Raw genomic sequence first — 21,137 nt, 5'->3', positions numbered from 1 at the left:
TGCTTCTCCATTCTTGTGATGCTTTACTAAGAATAATGTGTTCCACCTCCATCCAGGTTAATACAAAGTCTGTAAAGTCTCCACTTTTTAAAATAGCTGAATAGTATTCCGTAGTGTACATATACCACGGCTTGTTAATCCATTCCTGGATTGGTGGGTATTTAGGCTGCTTCCACATTTAGTAAAGTCTATTTTTAATCACAAAAGCATATATACATACTGTAAACAACTTTAAAAAAATACAAAATAGAAATTTTAAAAATAGTCTATTTAAAAAATAGACTATATTATAAAAATCGAATCACTCATATCTCATAATCTAGAGGAAAAAAGCTCTATTTTACTTTATTTCAATTTAGTATGAGGGTTCACATTTTTAGGTTACATTATTTTCAATTCTAAGATAAAGTTCAAACTATACTTGAGCCCTTCACCCAGGGGGTGTGCTGAGCACCCTCACATTGTGCACCTTGGGTGAGATCCCACCAGTTGCCCTCCAGCCTCCCGACAGCTGCCCTCCCTCCTCCTCTCTCCCTGTTCCTCCTTTCCCCTCCTTCTTACTCTAATATATTTGTGTTTTATCATTTGTATGGGCATAGAGTTGTTTATATAATGGTTTCATATTAGTATTGAGTATATTGGGTACATATTTTTTTCCATTCTTGAGATATTTTACTATGAAGAATGTGTTTCAACTCTATCCAGATAAATATAAAGATATAAAGTCTCCATCTTTTCTTATGGCTAAATAGTACTTCATGGTATACATATGCCACAGTTTATTAATCCATTTATGGGTTGATGGGCAGTTGAGTTGCGTCCATGACTTGACAGTTGTGAATTGAGCTGCAGTAAACATCCCAGTGCAAATGTCTTTGTGGTAAAATGATTTTTGTTTTTCAGGGTAGATGCCAATTAATAGAATTGAGGAAATCAAGTAGAAGATAGACTTTTAGTTCTTTAACAATTCTCTTCTTTCCAGAAAGGCTGCATTAGTTTGCTATTTAATTTTTAAATTTCAAAATATGAAAGAGGTGCAAATGTTTTATGATACATGGATCAGTTTTATAATGCTTTAATCCTGGCTATAGGTGTGCCTGTTACCCACATAATGTTCACAGTACCCATTAGGTATGTTTCTTGCCCTCTTCTTTTCCTCTCTTTCCTGCTTGATTTTCACTGAGTTTTAATTTCCTTTGTACACACATGTACTCATTGGTTAGTTCCAGTTTAATAGTGAGTGTGGGTGGTGCTTTTTTCCCCATTATTGAAATATTACAGTTGTTAGAATGATCACCAGTTCCATTAATATTGTTGCAAAAGTTATAAATTCATCATTTTTAATGACTTAGTACTCTATGATATACATGTAACATATTTCATTAATCTACTCATGCGTGAATTGATGGGCACTTGGGTTAATTCCACATCTTTGCAATTGTGAATGGTGCTACAATAAACATTCATGTGCAGGTGATTTTTTGATATGAGAATGGCTACATCTGTTCTCTTTTAAGTTCCATTTGCGTGGAATATATCTTTCCATTCTTTCACATGGAGTTTGCATGCATCCTTATGATTTAGATGTGTTTCCTGTAGATAGCAAATATTTGTTTTTTCTCACCCATTTGGTCATCCTGTTTCTTTTGAGAGCAATTTTCATCTAGTTGATGTTAATTAATAGCATTGATGTGGGAGATGTTGGTCTGTTCATTCTGTTAGATAGTCTCTTATTGCTTTGGCTCACTTCATGTTCTATTGTTTTATAGAAGTTATGAATTGTGGTGGCGGGTTTAGGTGGATTTATGCTTGTGGGAATCTGTTGTGCTGATTTAGGTACATGTAGTGGTGTTGTGAATATTTCATGCAGGACAGGTCTTGTCATGGAAAATTTCCTCTGTGTTTGCTTGTATGGAAAACACTTAATTTCTCTGTCAGTTGTGAAACTTAGTTTTGTAGGATACAAAATTCTAGGCTGGCAGTTGTTCTGTTTAAGTTTATTAAAGATGAGGTTCCAATCTCTTTTGTCTTTTAAAGTTGGAGCTGAGAAGCCTGCAGTTAGCCTGATGAGTTTTCTTTTATAGTTATCTGATGTTTTTATATTACTGCTTGCATAATTTGCTCTTTCACCCTGACTTTGGCCAGATTGATTGCTAATATGCCTTGGAGATGAGTCTTTCTGGTGTTTGGCATCTATTTTGTATCTGTATGTCTGAATTTCTGGTGATACCAGGAAAGTTTTCCTCAAATAAGTTTTCCATGTTTTTAGCCCTATATTCTTCTCCCTCAGGGATATCTACAATTCAAATGTTAGTTGGTGTCACAAAATCTTAAATCTCTCTCGGTGATTGCTCAGACATCTTTATACTCTTCTTTGCCTATTTGAATGACTGGCTTATCTTGAGACCCTTGTCTTCAAGCTCTGAGATAATTTATTTTCCTTGGGTTAGCCTGTGATTAAAGCTTTCTGCTGTTTTGGAATTACCTAAATGACTCTTTCATTTCCTTAAGTTCTGTTATATCCTTTCTTGTGTTGTCTAGCTCTCTAGTGATGTTTTCATTTTTGATTTCCTAAAATTGGGGGGGGGTCTTCTTTTGGTTGGTTGTCAATTTTCTCTTCAATTCTATTCCTCTTTTTTGTCATCCATATTTTGAATTTCATTTCTGTCACTTCAGCAATTTTCTTGTGGGTCGAATCCATTATTAGACTTCCACTGTATTCCCTTGGGGGTGTTGAGCTATTTTGTTTTTTCATGTTGCCAGGGAACTTTTTATCTAGCTCCTCATCTTTAACCTTGTGATCTTTTAGGATCACAGAGCATCTATTCTTCCTTGCTGGGCACTTTTTTGAATCAAGTGCAGAAGTAATAGATGCTCAGGGATGGGGGAGAGGTCCTGAGTGAAGTGCTGGACATTGAGGCAGTTCTGTCAGCTCAGCAGATGTGAGCTTGGCATGTGAGGTCTTGGGGTCCAAGCACAACTCTGGAATCTCAGGAGTGGAGTTATAAGCCGTATGGAGGCCATAGACATTCAGGGGCATAGCCTTGGACTTGAGCACAGCAAGAGGTTCTGAGTCAGCTCTGGGAATTGAGGGGACAGAGCTGCTCAGATGAGGGGGAGGACTGCTGATGCCCCGTTGCACAGGCAGGGGTTTGCCTCAGCAGCCCAGAGTTTGTAGGGAGGCTGGAGCTGCTGGTCAGCCATGGTTCTCCACTCATACTTACAATCCAACACAGCAGTCACCACAGGCTTTCCAAGTAGGACCTGTTGTGCTGTGGCTCCTTCTCTGTTTAGCTCCCACCTGGGAGGTGGTGGGCTTAGCCTCCAGGCCCAGGATATGACAGGAAGGAGGAATCTGTTCCCTCTGCAGCCTGGCAGGGGTGATGCAAAGGCTACTGCTCAAAGGCTGGGTCCTGAGCATACTTGTCTCCATGCACCACAGAAATCAGAATAGCATCAGTTGCAGAACCCTGGGACTGGCAGGAACCAATTTCCGCTGCACCTGTTCTCTGGTAGAGTGTCTCTGCACAGACTCTGAGCAGCTTCCTGATCAGGTCAGAAGTTTGGAGTGGAGGAGGGAGACCCTACACAGATTGAGTTGCCTATAACTTTTGTTTCTCTCCTAAAAAGCAATGTCTCGTTGGGTTGCTTCTACCCTACTGTCTTCATTTCTTTCAAGCAGTGTGAATTGTACTGGGACCCCCACATTAATCTCTGAGATGGTGGATGAAGCTTGCAAGTAAGAATCAACCACACCCTGTTTGATTGGTAGATGCTGTAATGAGCTATAGAGTTGTTCTCCCTGTCAGTGTTTGACGCTTTCAAGAAAACATCAATTGTCACAATGTTCTTCTGTGCCTTTGATTAGCTCTAGTTCCTCAGGTGGATGGAAACTTGAATGCCCCAGGCATTGGGAGAAGGCTTGTAGCTCCCAGGGGGTTGATTGATCTCCACCACAGCAGAGAAAACTAGAGGAGTGAGGCTGGGCTTCCTTACAAAGGAAGGCTTTCTTACAAAGCCCCAGCAGGACTCAGAGGTTATTTTCCAGGCCACTAGGGGGAGACAGTAGAGGAAGAGTCAAGGCAGGCCCTGTAGATCAGGAAGGCTGCTTATGAGGAAGGGGCCACAATTCCCTAACTGGCTATAGGGTGTGAGCTCTTCCCCTCTTGTTTTACCACTGCCCTCTGGTTCTGCCGGCAAGTGGGCACACCTGAACATGTCACACCCAGTTGCCAGCATCTTCCCTGCTAGAGGACCCATTCTAGTTTGACAGCTTGGCTTTCCTGTGGGGAGTTATGGTATTTCCCCCAAATCACTGTGACTCGTACCACCACAGTATTCTCTCCTCAGTTCCACCTGGGTAGGCTCCCTTGCCTCTTGAATACAACTCCCAAACCTCCTACCTGTGTCCCCAGCAACTCACTCAAGTCCTGGAGTATGAGATCTGGCCTGTGTGTCTGATCAGCTGATGTGCATCTCTGAGAAAGGCCAGCAGACAGGGAGTTCCCAGAGTTGGCTCCGTGGGTCCACTGCAGGTCTTCAAGAGGGAAGGCATAGACCCCCATCTCTGCGGAAATCTCAGACTGGAAAGTATGCCGACGGGGGAGGGGCAGCTATTCATCAAATTCTCAGCTAAATTGCTTTCCCGGTTGCAGTGCATAGGGAACTCAGATCATTCTTCTTTGATGGAAACTTTGAACAGAACGTCCAAGCTCTGGGATCACCCAAGCTTTCTTCACAATTCTAGTGTCACTGAAGTGCTTGGGTTTGTTGAGGTAGAAAAACTTCCAAGTAACTTGGTAGCCTGCTAATCACCGAAGGAGTATGGGAGGGAGAAAAGGCATCCTCTTTACTCCTTCCCTGGGCTCCGAGCCTCTTTGGGGTTTGATCCTTGCTGATCTTTTTTCCTTTATTCTTTTTTTTTCCTTCTTCACAGTGTTCCTCTGTGAGGTCCCCAGTGGGCTCCAGCAATTCTCTCTCTTACCTACACCTGAGCTGCATCCTATCTCCACTTTCCTTTTTCTGAAACCCTTCCTTCCCTCTGGGACAGTCCAGCAAGTGATGTCTCTAGTCAGCCACCTTGCTCTTCTCCTCCGTTTCCTTGTCCCTAGTGCATCACATAGCAGCTGTGGCAGAGACAGTTGGGGCCTTTCAGGCAAGACCAAACAGGACCCCGAATGCAGAGAGAGAGAGAGAGAGAGAGAGAGAGAGGTCACGGGACCTGTTTGCAGAGCACCTGCCATCTCAGCAGGCACTAGGTCCCCTAGGTCCTACTCTACAGCAAGCAGATTAAGCGTGGTCACCATAATAACCTGAAATAAAATTTTAAAAAAATTTAAAAATCCAAGAATAATCTAAAAGAAAAAAGAAAGAGTGGTCAACTTCAGCCTTTGGGCTGGCTCTGTTTGCAGGTGTTACATTTCCATTTCTTTGCAAATATCTAGACTTCTGGTCTCATGCCAAATATGAAGGAGATGGGAAGAGACAAACGCACTTCTGGCAGGTTGTCTCTCTACCTGAGGACCTATTAGTATGACCACACACTCTAAGAGACATGGAATTTTCCTGATTCAGCAGAACAAAATGGACAAGAGTTGGCCCAGGTTTGTCTCTTGGTACAAATAAAGATGTGAGATGTATGAAATGATCTCAGAAACTCCCTTGTCATTTTAGTTTTGCTGAGCAGTGGAATGGTCTGTTTTATATGGCCAGAAGAGGACAAATCTATCACATTTTAAGGGGAGAAATGAAGCTGGGAAGGAATCCAGACGAGGGGAGAATGAAGACAGGGACCACATAATCACTGACAAGCTGGATTGTTCAGAGTGTTAGCCCAGGACTCTGACACCACTGGATTTAAGCCGTGCCTCTTGTTTGTAATTTTCATGTACTACATATATATGTGTGTGTGTGAGTGTGTAGTGTAAAATAGACAGTTCTCTGGCAGTCAGTACATAGTCATCGTGCAACCATAACGACTATCCAATTTCCTCTTTTTCATCTTCCTCAACTGAAACTCCATACCCATTAAATACTAAGTCCCTATTCCCTCTCCCCATCCTTTGACTATCACTATTCTATTTTCTGTTTCTATGAGTTTAACTATTCTAGGTACCTCACATTAATGGAACCATATAGTGTTTGCTTTTTTTTTTTTTTTTTTTTTAATGACTGGCTGATTTCACTGAGCATAAAGTCCTCAAAGTCTATCAGTGTTGTGGCCATGGCTCAGAACTTCTTTTCTCTGAATGATCATAAGGCTGAATAATATTCCACTGTGTATATATACACTACATTTTGTTTATCCATTCATCCAGTGATGGACACTTGAGTTGTTTCCATCTTTTGCTATGAATATGGATGTACAGATAATACAGAAACTTCTAAAAAGTATCATCATAGATACACACACACACACATAGATATTCTTTGAAAACAAAGATTAGTAGATAACATTATGTAGTCAAACAAGGAGCCCACTGGACATACTGTAATGAGAAGAATAATTTTTATTGCAATGTAACATTGAGTATTGCTATAGGGGATTATGGGAACTGTGTCTTCCTCATTGTATCAAATTCTTTTTCCTAAACATGACATATCAGCATTTCTTTTATCTTCTTTTATTATATCTGTAATGTGCATTAATTTCAGAGTAAAATATAATTCCTTAATATGGCCAGACTTCCCAGTCTGATCTGCTGTGTCCATCTATCCCTGAACTCCCTGTGAAACAATCCACGTGTACATGGAGCACACCTGGTCCTTTTCTGCATAGGGCTCTGCACTCTCTACTCTCTTCAGCTTCACCTTAATGAGTCCTTCATTGAGGCACTGATGACACAGTGTGGTGTAGCAGTCTTTTCTCATGTCATTTGCATACGAGGGTGTGGATGTTATTTTACTCATGTCTGTAATACTTATATTTAGTAGGGAAGAAACTAATGATTTTTACAAATGAATGAATAATGTTCAAATGTTCTCAGTAGACAAAACGAGATTTGAATATCTTGATTGTATTCATATATTGTTGTACAAATCCCCTTTTAAGACACAATGCCAAGGAAAGGTGAATCTAAAGTCTGAACAATTTTCATTTGGAAACTCAGATGAAAACTGACAATCCTTGATGTTTTTTCAGCATATGAACAGCAGGAGTAACATAAAACCCAAGTTGAAATTAGAGAAAAATAGGATCAGAGTATGAATTAGGGAGAAATGGGAAGAGGAAGGTCTTGCAATTCCTGAAATGCTACAAAATATTCTTAGATATTCTTTCCCATGAGTCTTTGGTAATCCCATACAAGGGGAATAGTTTATTTATTTTTCTTTATTTAACTTGACAAATAGAATTTGTATATATTTGTCATGCACAACATATTGCTTTGAAACATATGTACACTGTAAATGGTTAAATCAAGACATTACCTCACTTATCAGTTTGGTTGTGAAAAATCTTAAAATCTATCGTGCAGGATATACTGCCTTTTTATTAACTATAGTGACCATGGCTTACAATAGATCTCTTGAACTTACTCCTTTTAACCGAAATTTTGTATCCTTTGATCAACATCTCCCCAAGACCACTCTCATCTCCAAGCCCCTGGTAACCATTATTCTGTTCTCTATTTCTATGAGTTCAACCTTTTTAGATTCTACGTGTAAATGAGATCATGCAGTATTTGTTTTTCTGTGCCTGGATTATTTTGCTTAACATAATGTCTTCTGGGATCATCTATATTATTAGAAATTACAGTATTTCCTTCTTTTTTCTGAAGCTGAATATTATCCCATTGCCCATGTTACCATATATTCTATGTCCATTCATCTATGAGTGAACACTTAGGTTGATTCGATCTCTTGGCTTTTGTGACTAATGCTGCAATGAACACAGCAGTGCAGATAACTCTTCACCATAGTAGTTTTGTTTCCTTTGGATACACATCCAGAAGTGGGTTGCTGGATCATATGGTAGTTCCAGTTTAATTTTTTGAGGAACCCTCAAACTGTTTTTCTTAATGGTTATACTAATTTACATTCTCAAGAAAAGTATGTAAGGTGATGCCTTTTCTCCACAGCCTCTCCGATAAGTGTTATCTTTTATTTTCTTTAAAGTAGTCATTTTAACAGGTGAGTGGTAGTGTCTCACCATGTGGTTTTAATTTGCATTCCCCTAATGATTAATAATACTGAACATTTTTCATATACCAGTCAAGCATTTATATGTCTTCATTTGAAAAGTATAATTTGTATATTCAGCCCATTTTAAAATTGGGTTATAATTATTATTTTTTACTATTGAGCTGCCTGAGTTCCTTACATATTTTTACATATTTACATATTAACTCTTTATTTGAGGTATGGTTTGCAGATATTTTTTCCCACTCAATAGGTTATCTCTTCATTCTATTGATAGTTTCCTTGAGTGTTTAGAAGCTTTTTAGTTTGATATATCCTATTTGTCTATTTTTATTTTTGTTGACTATGCTTTGGGGTTTATATACAGAAATATCATTGCCCAGAACAATGTTGCAGACCCTTTCCTGAGTTTTTTCTGATAGCAGCTTTACAGTTTCAGGTCTTATATTTAAGTCTTTAGTCCATTTTGAGTTGATATGAGATAAGAATAATTTCATTCTTCTGTATGTGAATATCCAGTTATCCCAATATTTTTTATTGAAGAGACTATCCTTTCCTCATTGCATATTTCTGGTATCTTTGTTGAAAATCAATTGACCTTAGATGTGTGGATTTATTTCTGGGGCTTTATTCTGTTCTACGCTGTTCTATGTGTTTCTTTTCAGGCCAATACCACGCTGTTTTGCTTTGTAAATAGTTTTGCAGTATATTTTGAAGTCAGGTAGGGTGATGAATCCAACTTTGTTATTTTTTGCTCAAAATTGCTTTGTCTATTCAGGATCTTTTGCAATTATATATGAATTTTAGGATTTTTAAAAATTTTTGTGAAAAATGTCATTGGCATTTTGGTAGGATTTGCATTAAATCTGTAGATTCCTTTAGGTTATATGAGTAATTTCACAAATTAATTCTTCAAATCTTAAACATGAAATATATTATCATTTATTTGTGTCTTCTTTGATTTCTTTTATCTATGTTTTATAGTTTTGGGGTCTTTTACTTATTTGGCTAAATTAATTTCTAAGTCTTTGGGGGGGGGTACAGTTTGGATCTATTGTAAAGAGGTTTAGGGTTTAGTTTAGGGTTGTATGCATACACGGACAATTTGACTTCTTTGTGTCCAATTAGGATGGCTTTAATTCTTCCTCTTGCCTTATCATTTTAGCTAGGAATTCTAATATTATATTGAACAGATGTGGCAAAAGTGGGCATCCTTGTTACATGAGGTTGGACAATTAAGTTTGCAAACTTGTCCTAGAAAAAGTACTATATACCTTGTTGTTGAATACCACTACCATCACCTCTAAGGTACTCCACTTCGGAAGCTATGCAATGGCACCAGCACTGCTTTTACCCTTCAAAGCAATTTTGGAACTCTTTTTCTGGAATGACTGTCAGAGCTATCATTATAGAAAAGTCTAACAATTAAGTTCATGAACTTATCCTAGAAAAAGTGCTACATACCTCATTGATTAACATCACCACAGTCACCAGATGGCCAAAGGGGGTACTTTGAAAGTGACCATGGTGATATTCAGCAATGAGACATGCAGCACTTATTCTAGGATGAGTTTTTGAACTTAATTTTCCTACCTTGTATTTCTGATTTTACAGGAAAAGCTTTCCACTTTTTATAATTGAATGCGATACTAGCTTTGGGTTTCTTGTATATGGCTTTTATTGCATTGAGCTATTTTCCTTCTACACCTAGTTTCTTGAAAGTTATTATCATAAAAGAATGTCAAATTGTGTTAAATGCTTTTTTGGTATACATTGAGATAATTTTATGGCTTTTGTACAAGAAGAATAATTTAAACAGAATTTCATAATAACTTTAAAAGTCAGATGATAAGTCTTACTCTCTGGGCCTTGGTGTAGTCATGGCTAACGTGGACATGTTAGACAGAGATTCTGCAGTGTTCTAATTTCCGTCAATTTGGTTGTGCTCTTCAAGTACAACATCCTAAATTTAAGTACTCCAAAAGGCAGTCCTGAACACCTTTTATGGTTAGCACTTTTTTCCTTGACAGTAAGCTGTCTAGAATATGCTCCCATTAGTTTAATTTCTCTTCTCTGGTACTAAAAGAAGTCTGTTTCTTTACCCCCCTGAGGCCCTGCAGACGTTTGTCTCCCCTGAGCCCCCTTCTCTTTGCAAAATAACTCCACATTCCTGGTATTTTATCATTTACAGGCTCTTTTCTGTGTTGAGCATGCTCTGCACTATCCTTATCATCTTTAAGTGTGTCACAAAGACTGGATCACAACACTGCAGGGGAACCAACCTGCTTCACATAGAGCCTGACTTCCACATTTCTATGCATAATGGCGGGTCAGTGATGTCAGGTGAGATTTCATCCAGAGCCATGAGTTATTTGAGTTTTAGGATTTATGTTACTTCGAGATAGAATGATATGTTCTAAGGAAGGAGAAACAGTTACAATAGATAGAAGGAGATTTGAGATCTCTTTCTTCATTGGAGTCTTTACAGATGAGCTCTGTATCTTGTTAGGTTAGTTTTCTATTGCTGCTGTAAAAATTTATTATCTCATTAGTGGCCTTCAAAAACACAAATTCATTATCTTACATTCCTGTCAGTCCAGTTTGGTTTGGCTGGGTCTCACAAAAAGTGTAGTAGGCTCTGCGTAAGGGCTTATAATGCCAAGTTCCAGGTGTCATCAGATCTGTGTTTTCTTACTGAGTCTCTTGGGTAACAATCCACTTCCTAGGCAATTCAGGTTGCTAGAGGAATTTAATTACATGTGATTTGAAGACTGAGGTTCCTGTTTCCTTGCTGGTCACCAATCTGGGACAGTGGTGAGAGATGAGGTTGGTGATGTTGGTAAGGGGCGAGTCGAGCCTAGTAGGTGTTTCTGTTAAAAGATTCTGTTAAAAGATCAATGGGAAATACTCAGAGTGCTTATACAAGAAAGGGATGTAACCTGATTTGTGTTCATGGACATCACTCCATAACCCTATGTGGAGAGTTAATTGTAGCAATGTAAGAGTGGAAACAAGTAAACAACACAGAAATCTATTGATGTGGTCCAAGCTGAGGATCCCAGTGTCCTCACCAGGAACATAATGAGAGAGTTTGAGATCTGGATCCTCAAGAAGTATAGCTTCAAGCTTTGTGATACAGTTTGAGAACCTCAGGATCAACTCATATAGTAGAGTTCACATATAACACAGCTCTGCATTTCAAAGACAATATGGCAAAGATCCAGCCTGACATGACTTGTCCACATTCATCAAGTAGGTTGGAGACAGAGCTGTGATTAAACTGTGTCTCTTGACACCTGGTTTGGTGCTGTGCTACCTTTACTGAACTTACATACTCATAGTTGATCTTTGTGAAGTATTTTACAAAAGTCATATTATTCGTGAAAGGCAGAGACTTTTTGTTTTGTTTTTGTTTTTTTTGCTAAGAAAGGAAGGAAGCCAAGCTGTTCTTGATGTTGAGGGTTGTGTTAAATAAGGGAAGCACATGGATCAAGGGAAAAGAGGACCTATTTTTAGGTGTCTGGAAGATGAGACTATAAAGGAAAGCTTCTTAAAAATAAGAACAGAGCTGATTTACTCTGGTGTCAGTTGAATGAGCTGGCAGGGCTTGGGATAGTGCCTTGCCAGGTAAAAGGAATGGGTTTATGGAAGGCCAAACTTCTCACGTCTTCTTGGCAAAATCATAAGGTAGGATGAAGTCCCCACAGCATTGTCAATTCATGCCCTGCTAATTCAGAGTCTGCTCCAACTCAGAAAGGGTATGTGTGATGCTCATGTATGATAGAGAACAAAGTAAGTAATATAATAACATCTGCCTAATGTGACAATATATTGTTATTATATAATACAGTCTTCTCTGACTTCACTCTTCAGGCCCTCCCTTTCTTATTCAGGATGACTTAATCTTATGGTGTTTATGTAGTTTGTACAAGTCACATCTAAGTGTGTGTCTGTGTATGGGGGTCTATGATGTACTAGTGCACTAGATATTGGGTCAAGAATGCCCTCTATGTACAAAAATCCAAGGATGCTCAAGTCCCTTATATGAAATGGCAAAGTATTTGCACATGACCTAAGCATACCCTTTTGTATACTTTAGATCACCTCTAGATTACTTATAATGCTTAATACAATGTAAATGCTATGTAAATATTTGTTATACTATATTTTTTGGTTTTTATTTTTTCCAAATGTTAATATTTTTTATCCATGGTTGATTGACTCTGAGGATGTGTAACTCCTGGATATGGAGGGCAGGATGTATATTAATTAGTTTACTTACATTTATTTTTTCAGTTCTTGGTTTAAAGGGAATCCAGTCTTGTCTATGTATGCCTAATGAAGCGACAGATTTGGTAGACCCATAGGCATCTATTTGCATTAATTAACTTATATGAGAGGGTTGTATTTACTTTTTCCTCTTATTTGAGGAGGAGGAAATATGTTTATACCTTGATGAGAGGGGACCAAGAGAAGGGAGGGGCTGAAAAGTAGGAAGGTAGAGTGGGCAACAGCTCATAATTCTGATTGCACCATAGTCTAGTTTCCTGAGCAGATCTTTGGGAGAGAAGGTGGAAAGGAAAGGAGGGTTGTAGGAGAGTGGAAAGATAAGGATAATGTTTTCTTTCTCAGGAGGGTTCTGACTGGAAGAACTCTCCTGACGGTATAAAGAAATATTGGTAGCAAGAGCTAAACAATCAATTTTCATTAGACAATTCTGAAACAACTCACAATTTATCAGTTGGCTACAGCTGAATAACGAATGAAGTGGTGTAAACAATCATATGTTGTTTTTCAAAAGGCTATGACTTGACATGGCAGTTTTGTTGAATCAGATTGTTCTCAGTTGGAAAGTTATTCTGGTCTTTCCACGACTCAGATGGATCTAAAATAGTCTTGTGGATGGGAAGGTGGAGAGAATAAGGGATGAAAATACTATTTAATGAGTACAATTAACACTATTAAGGTAATGGCTTCACTAAAGTCCAGATTTCACATCTACACACTATATCCATGCAATAAAACTCCCCTAAACCTATAAACATTAAAAAATGTTAAATAAGAAAATAAATAAACAAACTAATAAATTAAATTATCTTGACTGAGACAACTATTTCATCCTTTTGCAGTTTGGTCCAGGCAGACTTTCAAATTCTTGAAAGTACTTTTTCAAGTCCCTGCCTACATCAGGTCTACTATTATCCCATTGGATCAAATCACATGGCCAAAGCCCCTATCAATAGATGTGAATGCAAGGAGAAGTGATGAGTTTTGCAATCAATCTAGTACATACAAGGAAATTTTCTTCAGGCTCATGTTGTAAAAAGTCACGCAGAGATGAGGAGCAGAGAATTCTCTCCCTTTATTCCTGAAATACAGCTCAGTGTTGCGGCAATTTGTACTATAGGAAAAAACAGCAGGGCTTGGCAAATCAGAGAGCCCCCAACTCACTGCAGGTGTGGTAGGAGTGTGTGCAGAGTGACTTAGTCCATAGCAGAGCCTCCCTGATGATATACCTTAGGCACATAGCAGGACTGATAAACAAACCTCTGGAAGAGCATTTTTAGGGGACGTGGGGATTCATTTCCTTCAACAACAGCACAGCATTCTGTTTCAGGGTCTTGAGTACCATGTTTATGATGACAACTGCCCTATGATTTTTGAGCAGGGGGCATAAGGGAAGGGGTCAAAACAGAAAACCACAATTGAGTTACTGCTAGGTCTGATGGAGGGTAAACAGGTGACAAGGTAGGGGCATAGAGAGGGGACAGAATTGTAGCTAGGAACCAAACTGTGGCTAGGAACTGTTCACTGGCAGGGACATAGACAGGAAGGAGCTCCTAGTGGCCTGTAACTGACCTGGGGCTCATTACCATCTAATTAGCATGGTGGATTTTTCATGCAGGATTCTGGGAGGACACGTGCATAGTGAGGAAACTGTCATATAACCTAAACTGTTATGTAATCTATTGTGTAATCTGTTATATAACCCCAACCTGTTAATCACCCCTAAGGATAGGAAACGGAAATCATTCCTGCCAAGAGATAGTTGGGACAAACTAGTGAGCACATAAAAGACAGTGTGTGCTCAGACTTCAGGGGCTTTCTCCATTTGCAGTGTGAGACCCATTTCTCCCCCTGAGAATTCTTTAGCATTGCAATAAATGTTGAATGTGGATTGCTTCATATCTGTGATCACTCCATCATTGGTTTGACTTGGTATCACTATTCATTCTTGACACTGAGAACTGAGAAGCCAGAGAACAGTCAGACGGACCTAACATTACTACTGACCCTATGCAGATACCAAAAATAATTAGAAAAACATTTTATCTGGATGGTACTGAGGTCCTGTCATCCTACATGTGGGAGCTTTTGAAATAGAAAAATTCCGGTGTCCATGTTATAGAGTTCATGCTGATATAAAACATGGGGATAGGCCAGTTATATCTGTATATTTATTTGTGAATATTCATGCCTTGCAAAATATGCTGCAACCTTAGTATCTACCAATTAGGATGAATTAGAAAAGTTTTAGCTTCATCAACTTGAAATGAATAATGCCTACTTGTTTTTCATGCACATATTTTTGCCAAAAGTGGCATGGAGGAGTAGGAAAACATTGTGCACTGGCATCAGGCAGACCTGAATTAGCATCTTTGTTTTACCTCTTGGTGGTGTTTAAAACTGACAAATTGCCTAACTTCTTTGTGTCTCTTTTCCTCTTCTGTGAAAGGTGATTAGCCAGGAATTAACCATCTCTGTTACAAGGTCAGGAAAAGGATAAACAATAAAATATACATTTTTACCTGTGATATCACAGACGATCTAACAAATGTAGTTGTTTTCATTGTCATATTCATTCATTCTATGGCCCTGCATGTTATAGAGTTAAAAATAGTCAATAGGCTCAACATTTTGCCTAAGGATTTAATCATTAAACCAATGGGTAATGATGTTTGTCTTCTGCTACACAGTGATGGGTTTCTTGAGGTCACAATCAATGCTGTGTTCATCATTGTAGACCCAGCTTCTCCAGCATACAGTAGAGGGTTTGATGAGTCCTTTGAATTGAATTGTGTCATATCTTAAAAGTCTGTTTTGTCCTTATAATTAACATAGAGTCTCACAGAGAATAGCTGTTTAGTATATTTTTGAAGAATGAAAGACTGGTAATCAAGAGAGCATGTAAAAGGGAAAGAAAGAAAAAAAGAAGGATAGAAGGAAAGAGAGAGGGAGAAATAAAAGACAGGAGAAAGAGAAAAAGGAAGGGAAGAAGGAAGGAAAGAAGAAAGGAAGGAGGAGAGGAAGGAAGGGAGGGGATGGAACAGACAGGCCTCTCTTTCAGTCTTTTCCACCACAATTCTTATATATTTGCTCTGGAGAAACACCCATGCTCACTGCAGATGGAGGTATTTCTGTGGGAGTAAATGGACAGGAGACAAAACATAATCATGGCCCCAGGCAAACCAGGCCAGGGTTGGGGGAGGAGATTGGGGAAGCCTTCTAATTCCCTAGTTCTCCATCTCTTTGCAATGAATTTGCCATTTTATTTTTCTATTTTTTAACCCCCTGATTGACGGCCAGGCTCTCTCCCTCAGTGCTGGTGCGTGCTCATCTCAGATACCAGGCTCTCCCCTGTTCTTTTCTCTCAACACTGAGCACAGGGGTAATTTATCTTCCCCTGGCTACACCCCTCCAGGGAACTCCAACCTCCCACTCTCCTCACCCCCCGCTCGAGAGTAACCTCTCACCACCCAACCATTGCTTCCCCTCGGCCCCTAACCATTCAGTTGTCAGAATGTGAGGAAATTCATTGATTCAGGGGGCTGTAGTAAATCAAAACATTCCAGTCAGTCATACTGCCCTCGCTTGCGAGGAGAACAGGGAATCTTTCAAAAAACGAAATAAGGAGGAGGAATTAGCACCAAGGGGGGTGGGGTTGAGGAAGGGAAGGAGAGCTGAAAAATGTGATTCAGGGTTCACGTATTAGAAATTCTGCCTGCGTGCTTCTTGGGATGATGTTGCAGCATGAACTAAATACTGTCTTGAACTTTTGATGAAACTATTGCCATATGTTCATGGGCTGGAAAGCTGCCCATCCCTCTCCTGCACCCTGAACTCCCCTTCTACCTCGTCCTGTTGATCCACTTAAGGCTCTGATTAAGTTTGGTGAAATCCATACCTTTGCCGTCACTTTCCTATATGTTACAGATGGACTAGAGAGCGGAGGCTTGGGGCTGGCCGGTGAAGAAGGGGGACTCTCTTCTTGCTGGGTAGCAAAAGGCACAGGGAATGGAAATGCTTGCAACAGTTCTTGCCTATTCGTGAGGGAACACTGGAGAACTTCAACAACATTCCAGGGTTCCCTTGAAACAGACAAAATCTCCCCTGCATTAAAGAGTGCAAGTTGCAGGGAAGAATATTTCAGCACAATGAGAGGGGAAAGCAGAAATATTTGTAGCAATTAGAAATGTCCTAAAACAAAGCAGATTTCCCCAGAAGGTAGAAGCTTTCTTTTACTGGGTATGTTTAAGCACACAGGTGAAGAAGCTGTTGGGGGGGGGGAGGGGCATTATAAACTAGCTGAGGGCTTGATGTAAATCTATGGCTGACACATTTTTATGGCTATGGAGATTTTCTGTTTTCTTAGGTTCAGTTAAACTATGCTGGAACCCCCACCATGCTCATAAGAAAAACGGCAGTAATATTTTTTTTATGAGGAATGATTTAATATGTTTATTGTCTTAATTTATATAAAAAGAAGAGATCTGGAGTGATCAAATTATGACACAGTATTGATAAAATCCTGATTGACACAGATAAGTGACCATGTATGGCACTGTTAAGAAAAACTTGCCTCGAAAACCTCCACTACATTTCAATGAACAAAAGTCAGAGAAATTGTGAACAGAATTCTATACTAAAAGCCATAAACTTGGGAATCCAAGTTAGCCTACTTGGAATGTTTTAATATTTGGTGTACAAACAATTTATTTCTCATATTGCACAAGTTAAACATGTGTAGTCTCTGAAGCATTAGGAGCCCAGTGAACATTATTTTAAAACAATTTTTCTTTTTTTTGAGACAGAGTCTCACTTTGTCAGCCTGTGTAGAGTGCAGTGGCATCATAGCTCACAGCAACCTCAAACTCCTGGGCTCAAGCAATTAGCTTGCCTCAGCTTCCTGAGTAGCTGGGACTACAGGTGCCTGCCACAACACCTGGTTAATTTTTAGAGATAGGGTCTCACTCTTGCTTAGGTTGGTCTTGAGCTCCTGAGTTCAAGCAATCTACCCGCCTTGGCCTCCCAGAGTGCTAGGAAAACAACTTCTTCAGGGAGCTGTGTGCTCCCCTAGCTGAAGGTGTACAGTTTTAAGAATCTTGAGTATATTAAAGATGGAGGGGTTTCTAATTTATACTCCTATGTATTTCTATAGGAGTGTGGATTATGCTCATGAACTAATTAGGAAATTACTGGCCCTGTCCTCCAGGTATGGACAAATAGCCTTCTGTAAAACTGAAGTAAAACTGAGCGCTAAAAAGCACTCAGTCTAACGTAACTGATTAAGGTAGGTGTTGTCAATAAATACTAAAGGGAAAAGAAATGATCTGCGATACGTGTCTTAGTTCGGGATTCTCAGACGCAGTAGTTGAGATAAGGGTTCCGGTGTAAGTGGTTTGTTTGGAAGGTAATACGAGGAGGTAGTGCTTCTATATAACATGAGAAGTAGGCAGGTGGAACCAAGAAGGGAAGGAAACCAAGACAGCAGGTTACCCCTGGGGGCCACTGGAGCCTTCATCCTACTGGGGAAGCCTGGGAGCCAGAGTTTAACATGCACTTACATTAGTCCTGTGGGACCCCCCTCACCTCCATTAGGATGACTACTATAAAAACAGGAGGAAAAATAAAAACTAAAATAACAACTTTTGGTAAGGATATGCAGAAATCGGAACCCTTGTTGGGATTGTAAAATTGGGTAGCCCCTATGTAAATTGTCGTAGAAGTCAATGTGGTAGCTCCTCAGATAACTAAAAATGGAATTATCAGATGATCCATTAATTCCACTTCTAGGTATGTACCCAAAAAGAGTTAAAAGAAAGGAGTCCAATAGGCACTTGTATACCCATGGTTATAGCAGGATTATTTGTAATAGCCAAAGGGCGGAAGCAACCTACATGTCTAGGAGCAGATGAGTAGAATGACAAAAAGTGATGCATAAACACCGTGAACATTACTCAGCCTTAAAGCGGAAGGCTATCCTGACACATGCTACAACACGATGAGCTTTGAAGGTGCTATGCTAAGACAAGCTGGTCACAAGGAGACAAACACTGTATGACTCCACTTGCAGGAATCCAGAGTAGTCACAGTTATAGGGACAGAAAGTAGAATGGTGATTGTCAAGGGATAGGGGAGAGGGAAATGGGCAGTTCATGTTTAAACGGAATAATGGAAGTCTCAGTTTTGCAAGGTGAAAAAGTCTGGGTTGCATGACCTTGAACGTACTAAACACTACTTAACTTCACACTTGAAAATGGCTAAGGTGGTGAATTTCACATTATGTATATTTTACCATAATTGAAACAAAAAAATAACTTACAAGAGGAGAAGAAAGCTCAGCTAAAGCCTGTCAGTCATCATTTAAGGGACGCTCCCAAAGGTTAATTTTCTCCCTTGCACTTCTGATCTGATTTAGAAATGAGTCAAGTGGGCTCCGATGGCCTAAGAAAGCCCCCACACGAAGAACTGGGGACTGGGTGTCCTGACAGTTGGATATCAGGCCAGTGTGCATGGAAATGGTAGGAGCAAAAGAAACAGGGTAGGGCAGCAGGAGGATCTTCCACATGGTGTAAAGGAGAAGAATTTTAGAAGAACCACACCCGAGAGATAAGCAAGGACTTTGGCATGAAAATTGTAGTGGGCCAATCTTGGGCTTTGTGTTCAGATCCAGTTTCACAGTCTAGAATCTAGAATCATTAAAACTGGCGATGCTCTCTTTGACAAATTTTTCCCACTTTTCTGAGTCTTGAAGTCTGTTTCTGTAAAATTGGGATGATAGCAACTACAATTGTTATTGGCATTTTGTTTGCCATAAATATGGACTTGTTCCCAATTGGGGGACTTCTTCCCGTAAGTCTTGGAGGGAAGCAGGGATGAAAATGTGTGAATTGCATCTCTGTGTGTCCTGGATGTAGATTGCTGATTGACTGCTCCTGGCTTAGACTCTGTAGGTGGAATGGGAGGGTCAGATAAGAAGGAATGAAGGACAGGGGATTTTTAGAGGGGCAGAGGTGTGTCGGTGTCCATAGAGGGTGGAGGCCTGCAGAGACTTCCTTGCCTGTTGCCCAGAATCAGTCTGTTGCTTTAGAGAAGCAAAGGTGAATTCTGCTCTGGCTGATACAGTTCCCACCTCCTAGGGTTCTGTGGGCATTCAGTGATTTACATATGTGGGGCATTCGGGGCAGCTTCTGGCAGGAAGGTATGGCTCCTTCTCCTTGACAAAGCAGAAACTTCATAACAGGACTGCAGACTCTTACTTATGAACAGGGGCTGTTGACTTTTTCTCCTTCTTGCGTCCATCCTTCATGCCATCTCCTTTGTGTACACTTCATACATTCTTCCAGGAAAAACAAAAAGGGAAGCATTCACAGACGCTTGTTCCAGACTTAATAGTATCCAGAATAAGGCACAGAATGATGGATGTTTAAAGTTTGGTTATCGATCCCTGACATCATCTATCATAGTGGGGTTTTTGTCCCTTTGTTTTTCTATTACTTTTTCTTCCAGTGAAAGTCTACACAGAACCCCCAAAATGTGAATTCAAATTTCATTTGTTACCTTGTTTCCCCTTTGCAATATTTTTTTCTCTTTTGCCAAAAATGACTTCCTTTCTGCTTTGGACTGCAGTAGTTTGTGTTCTTATTCCATTTTGGGGGTTCTCCATCTGAGTGACCCCCCCCCACTAACCTCTACACATACTGTGACGTGATGTACATAAAAGATGTTCAATGAGCATTTACCCAACTAAAGGACCCACAGCAGACAGAGGGCAGTTTTTTCACCCCTAGCTTAGCTACTAGTGAATTCTAATTCAAAATAAACCTTTTTTTTTCTTAGACACAGTTTTACTTTTCTTGCCCCTGGTAGAGTGCCATGTCATCATAGCTCACAGCAACCTCCACTCCTTGGACTCAAATGATCCTCTTGCATGAGCCTCCCGCGTAGCTGAGACTCCAGGTGCCCACCACAATGTCCAGACTTTTTTCTTTTTCAGCTGTAAGACTTTATTATTCACAGGACAGTAAACAGAATGAGTAATAAGCATTGCCTGGCTATTTTTTAGAAATAGGGTCTTACCCTTGCTTAGGCTGGTCTCAAACTTGTGATCCACCCACCTCAGCCTCCCCCAGTGCTGGGATTACAGGTGTGAGTCACTGTGCCCTGGCCAAAACAACACTTTTATGTTGTTATTAAAAAGGTCTCAAATGTTAAAATGTACATTAGTACAGTACAAACTACTGTGATATTATTCACATTTTACCAGTTTTTACAAGCACTTTTTGGGGACATATAGTCCTATGAAATTTTAACATATGTATATCTTTGTGTAACCACTACCACAATCAGGACACAGAAATATTTTATTAAACTCCTTAGTGCAAAATTTTGGTAATCACACCCTTTTCCAACTTTGATTCTGGAGATCATGAACCTTTTCTCTACTACTATAATTTTTTACTCCAAGAATCTTATATAAATGAAACCATACATTATGTAATCTTTTAAGATTAAAAGTGATACCTCTTAGCCTATGTCTTTGAAAGTTATCTAAACTGTCGGGTTGTTTCTTTTTTCTTGCTGAGTAGTTTTCCCGTGTATATTATGGTTTGTTTATCCATCTTGTTGAGGGAAATTTGAGCTGTTTTTCATTTTTGTAATATTGCCAAAAAAATGGCCTTCATTCATTCATTAAAGTACTGTAACAAAGTACTATA

General features: G+C 39.6%; 1 protein-coding gene across 1 annotated transcript in view; it reads right to left on the bottom strand.

The window, feature by feature from the left end:
* The window catches only part of PAPPA (pappalysin 1), a 282,674-nt gene extending 275,765 nt beyond the window's left edge, over window positions 1–6,909 (bottom strand). Inside the window, exon 1 of the mRNA XM_012802324.1 lies at window positions 6,749–6,909. Within this exon, the coding sequence (XP_012657778.1) occupies window positions 6,749–6,909 (161 nt within the window). The remainder of the gene's footprint in view (window positions 1–6,748) is intronic.
* Window positions 6,910–21,137: the final 14,228 nt, after the last annotated feature.

The sequence above is a fragment of the Otolemur garnettii genome, unplaced genomic scaffold (genome assembly GCF_000181295.1).
Source record: "Otolemur garnettii isolate 467f Iridium unplaced genomic scaffold, OtoGar3 scaffold00014, whole genome shotgun sequence".
NCBI classification, from domain to species: domain Eukaryota; kingdom Metazoa; phylum Chordata; class Mammalia; order Primates; family Galagidae; genus Otolemur; species Otolemur garnettii.
This window is presented reverse-complemented; position numbering and strand designations above follow the sequence as displayed.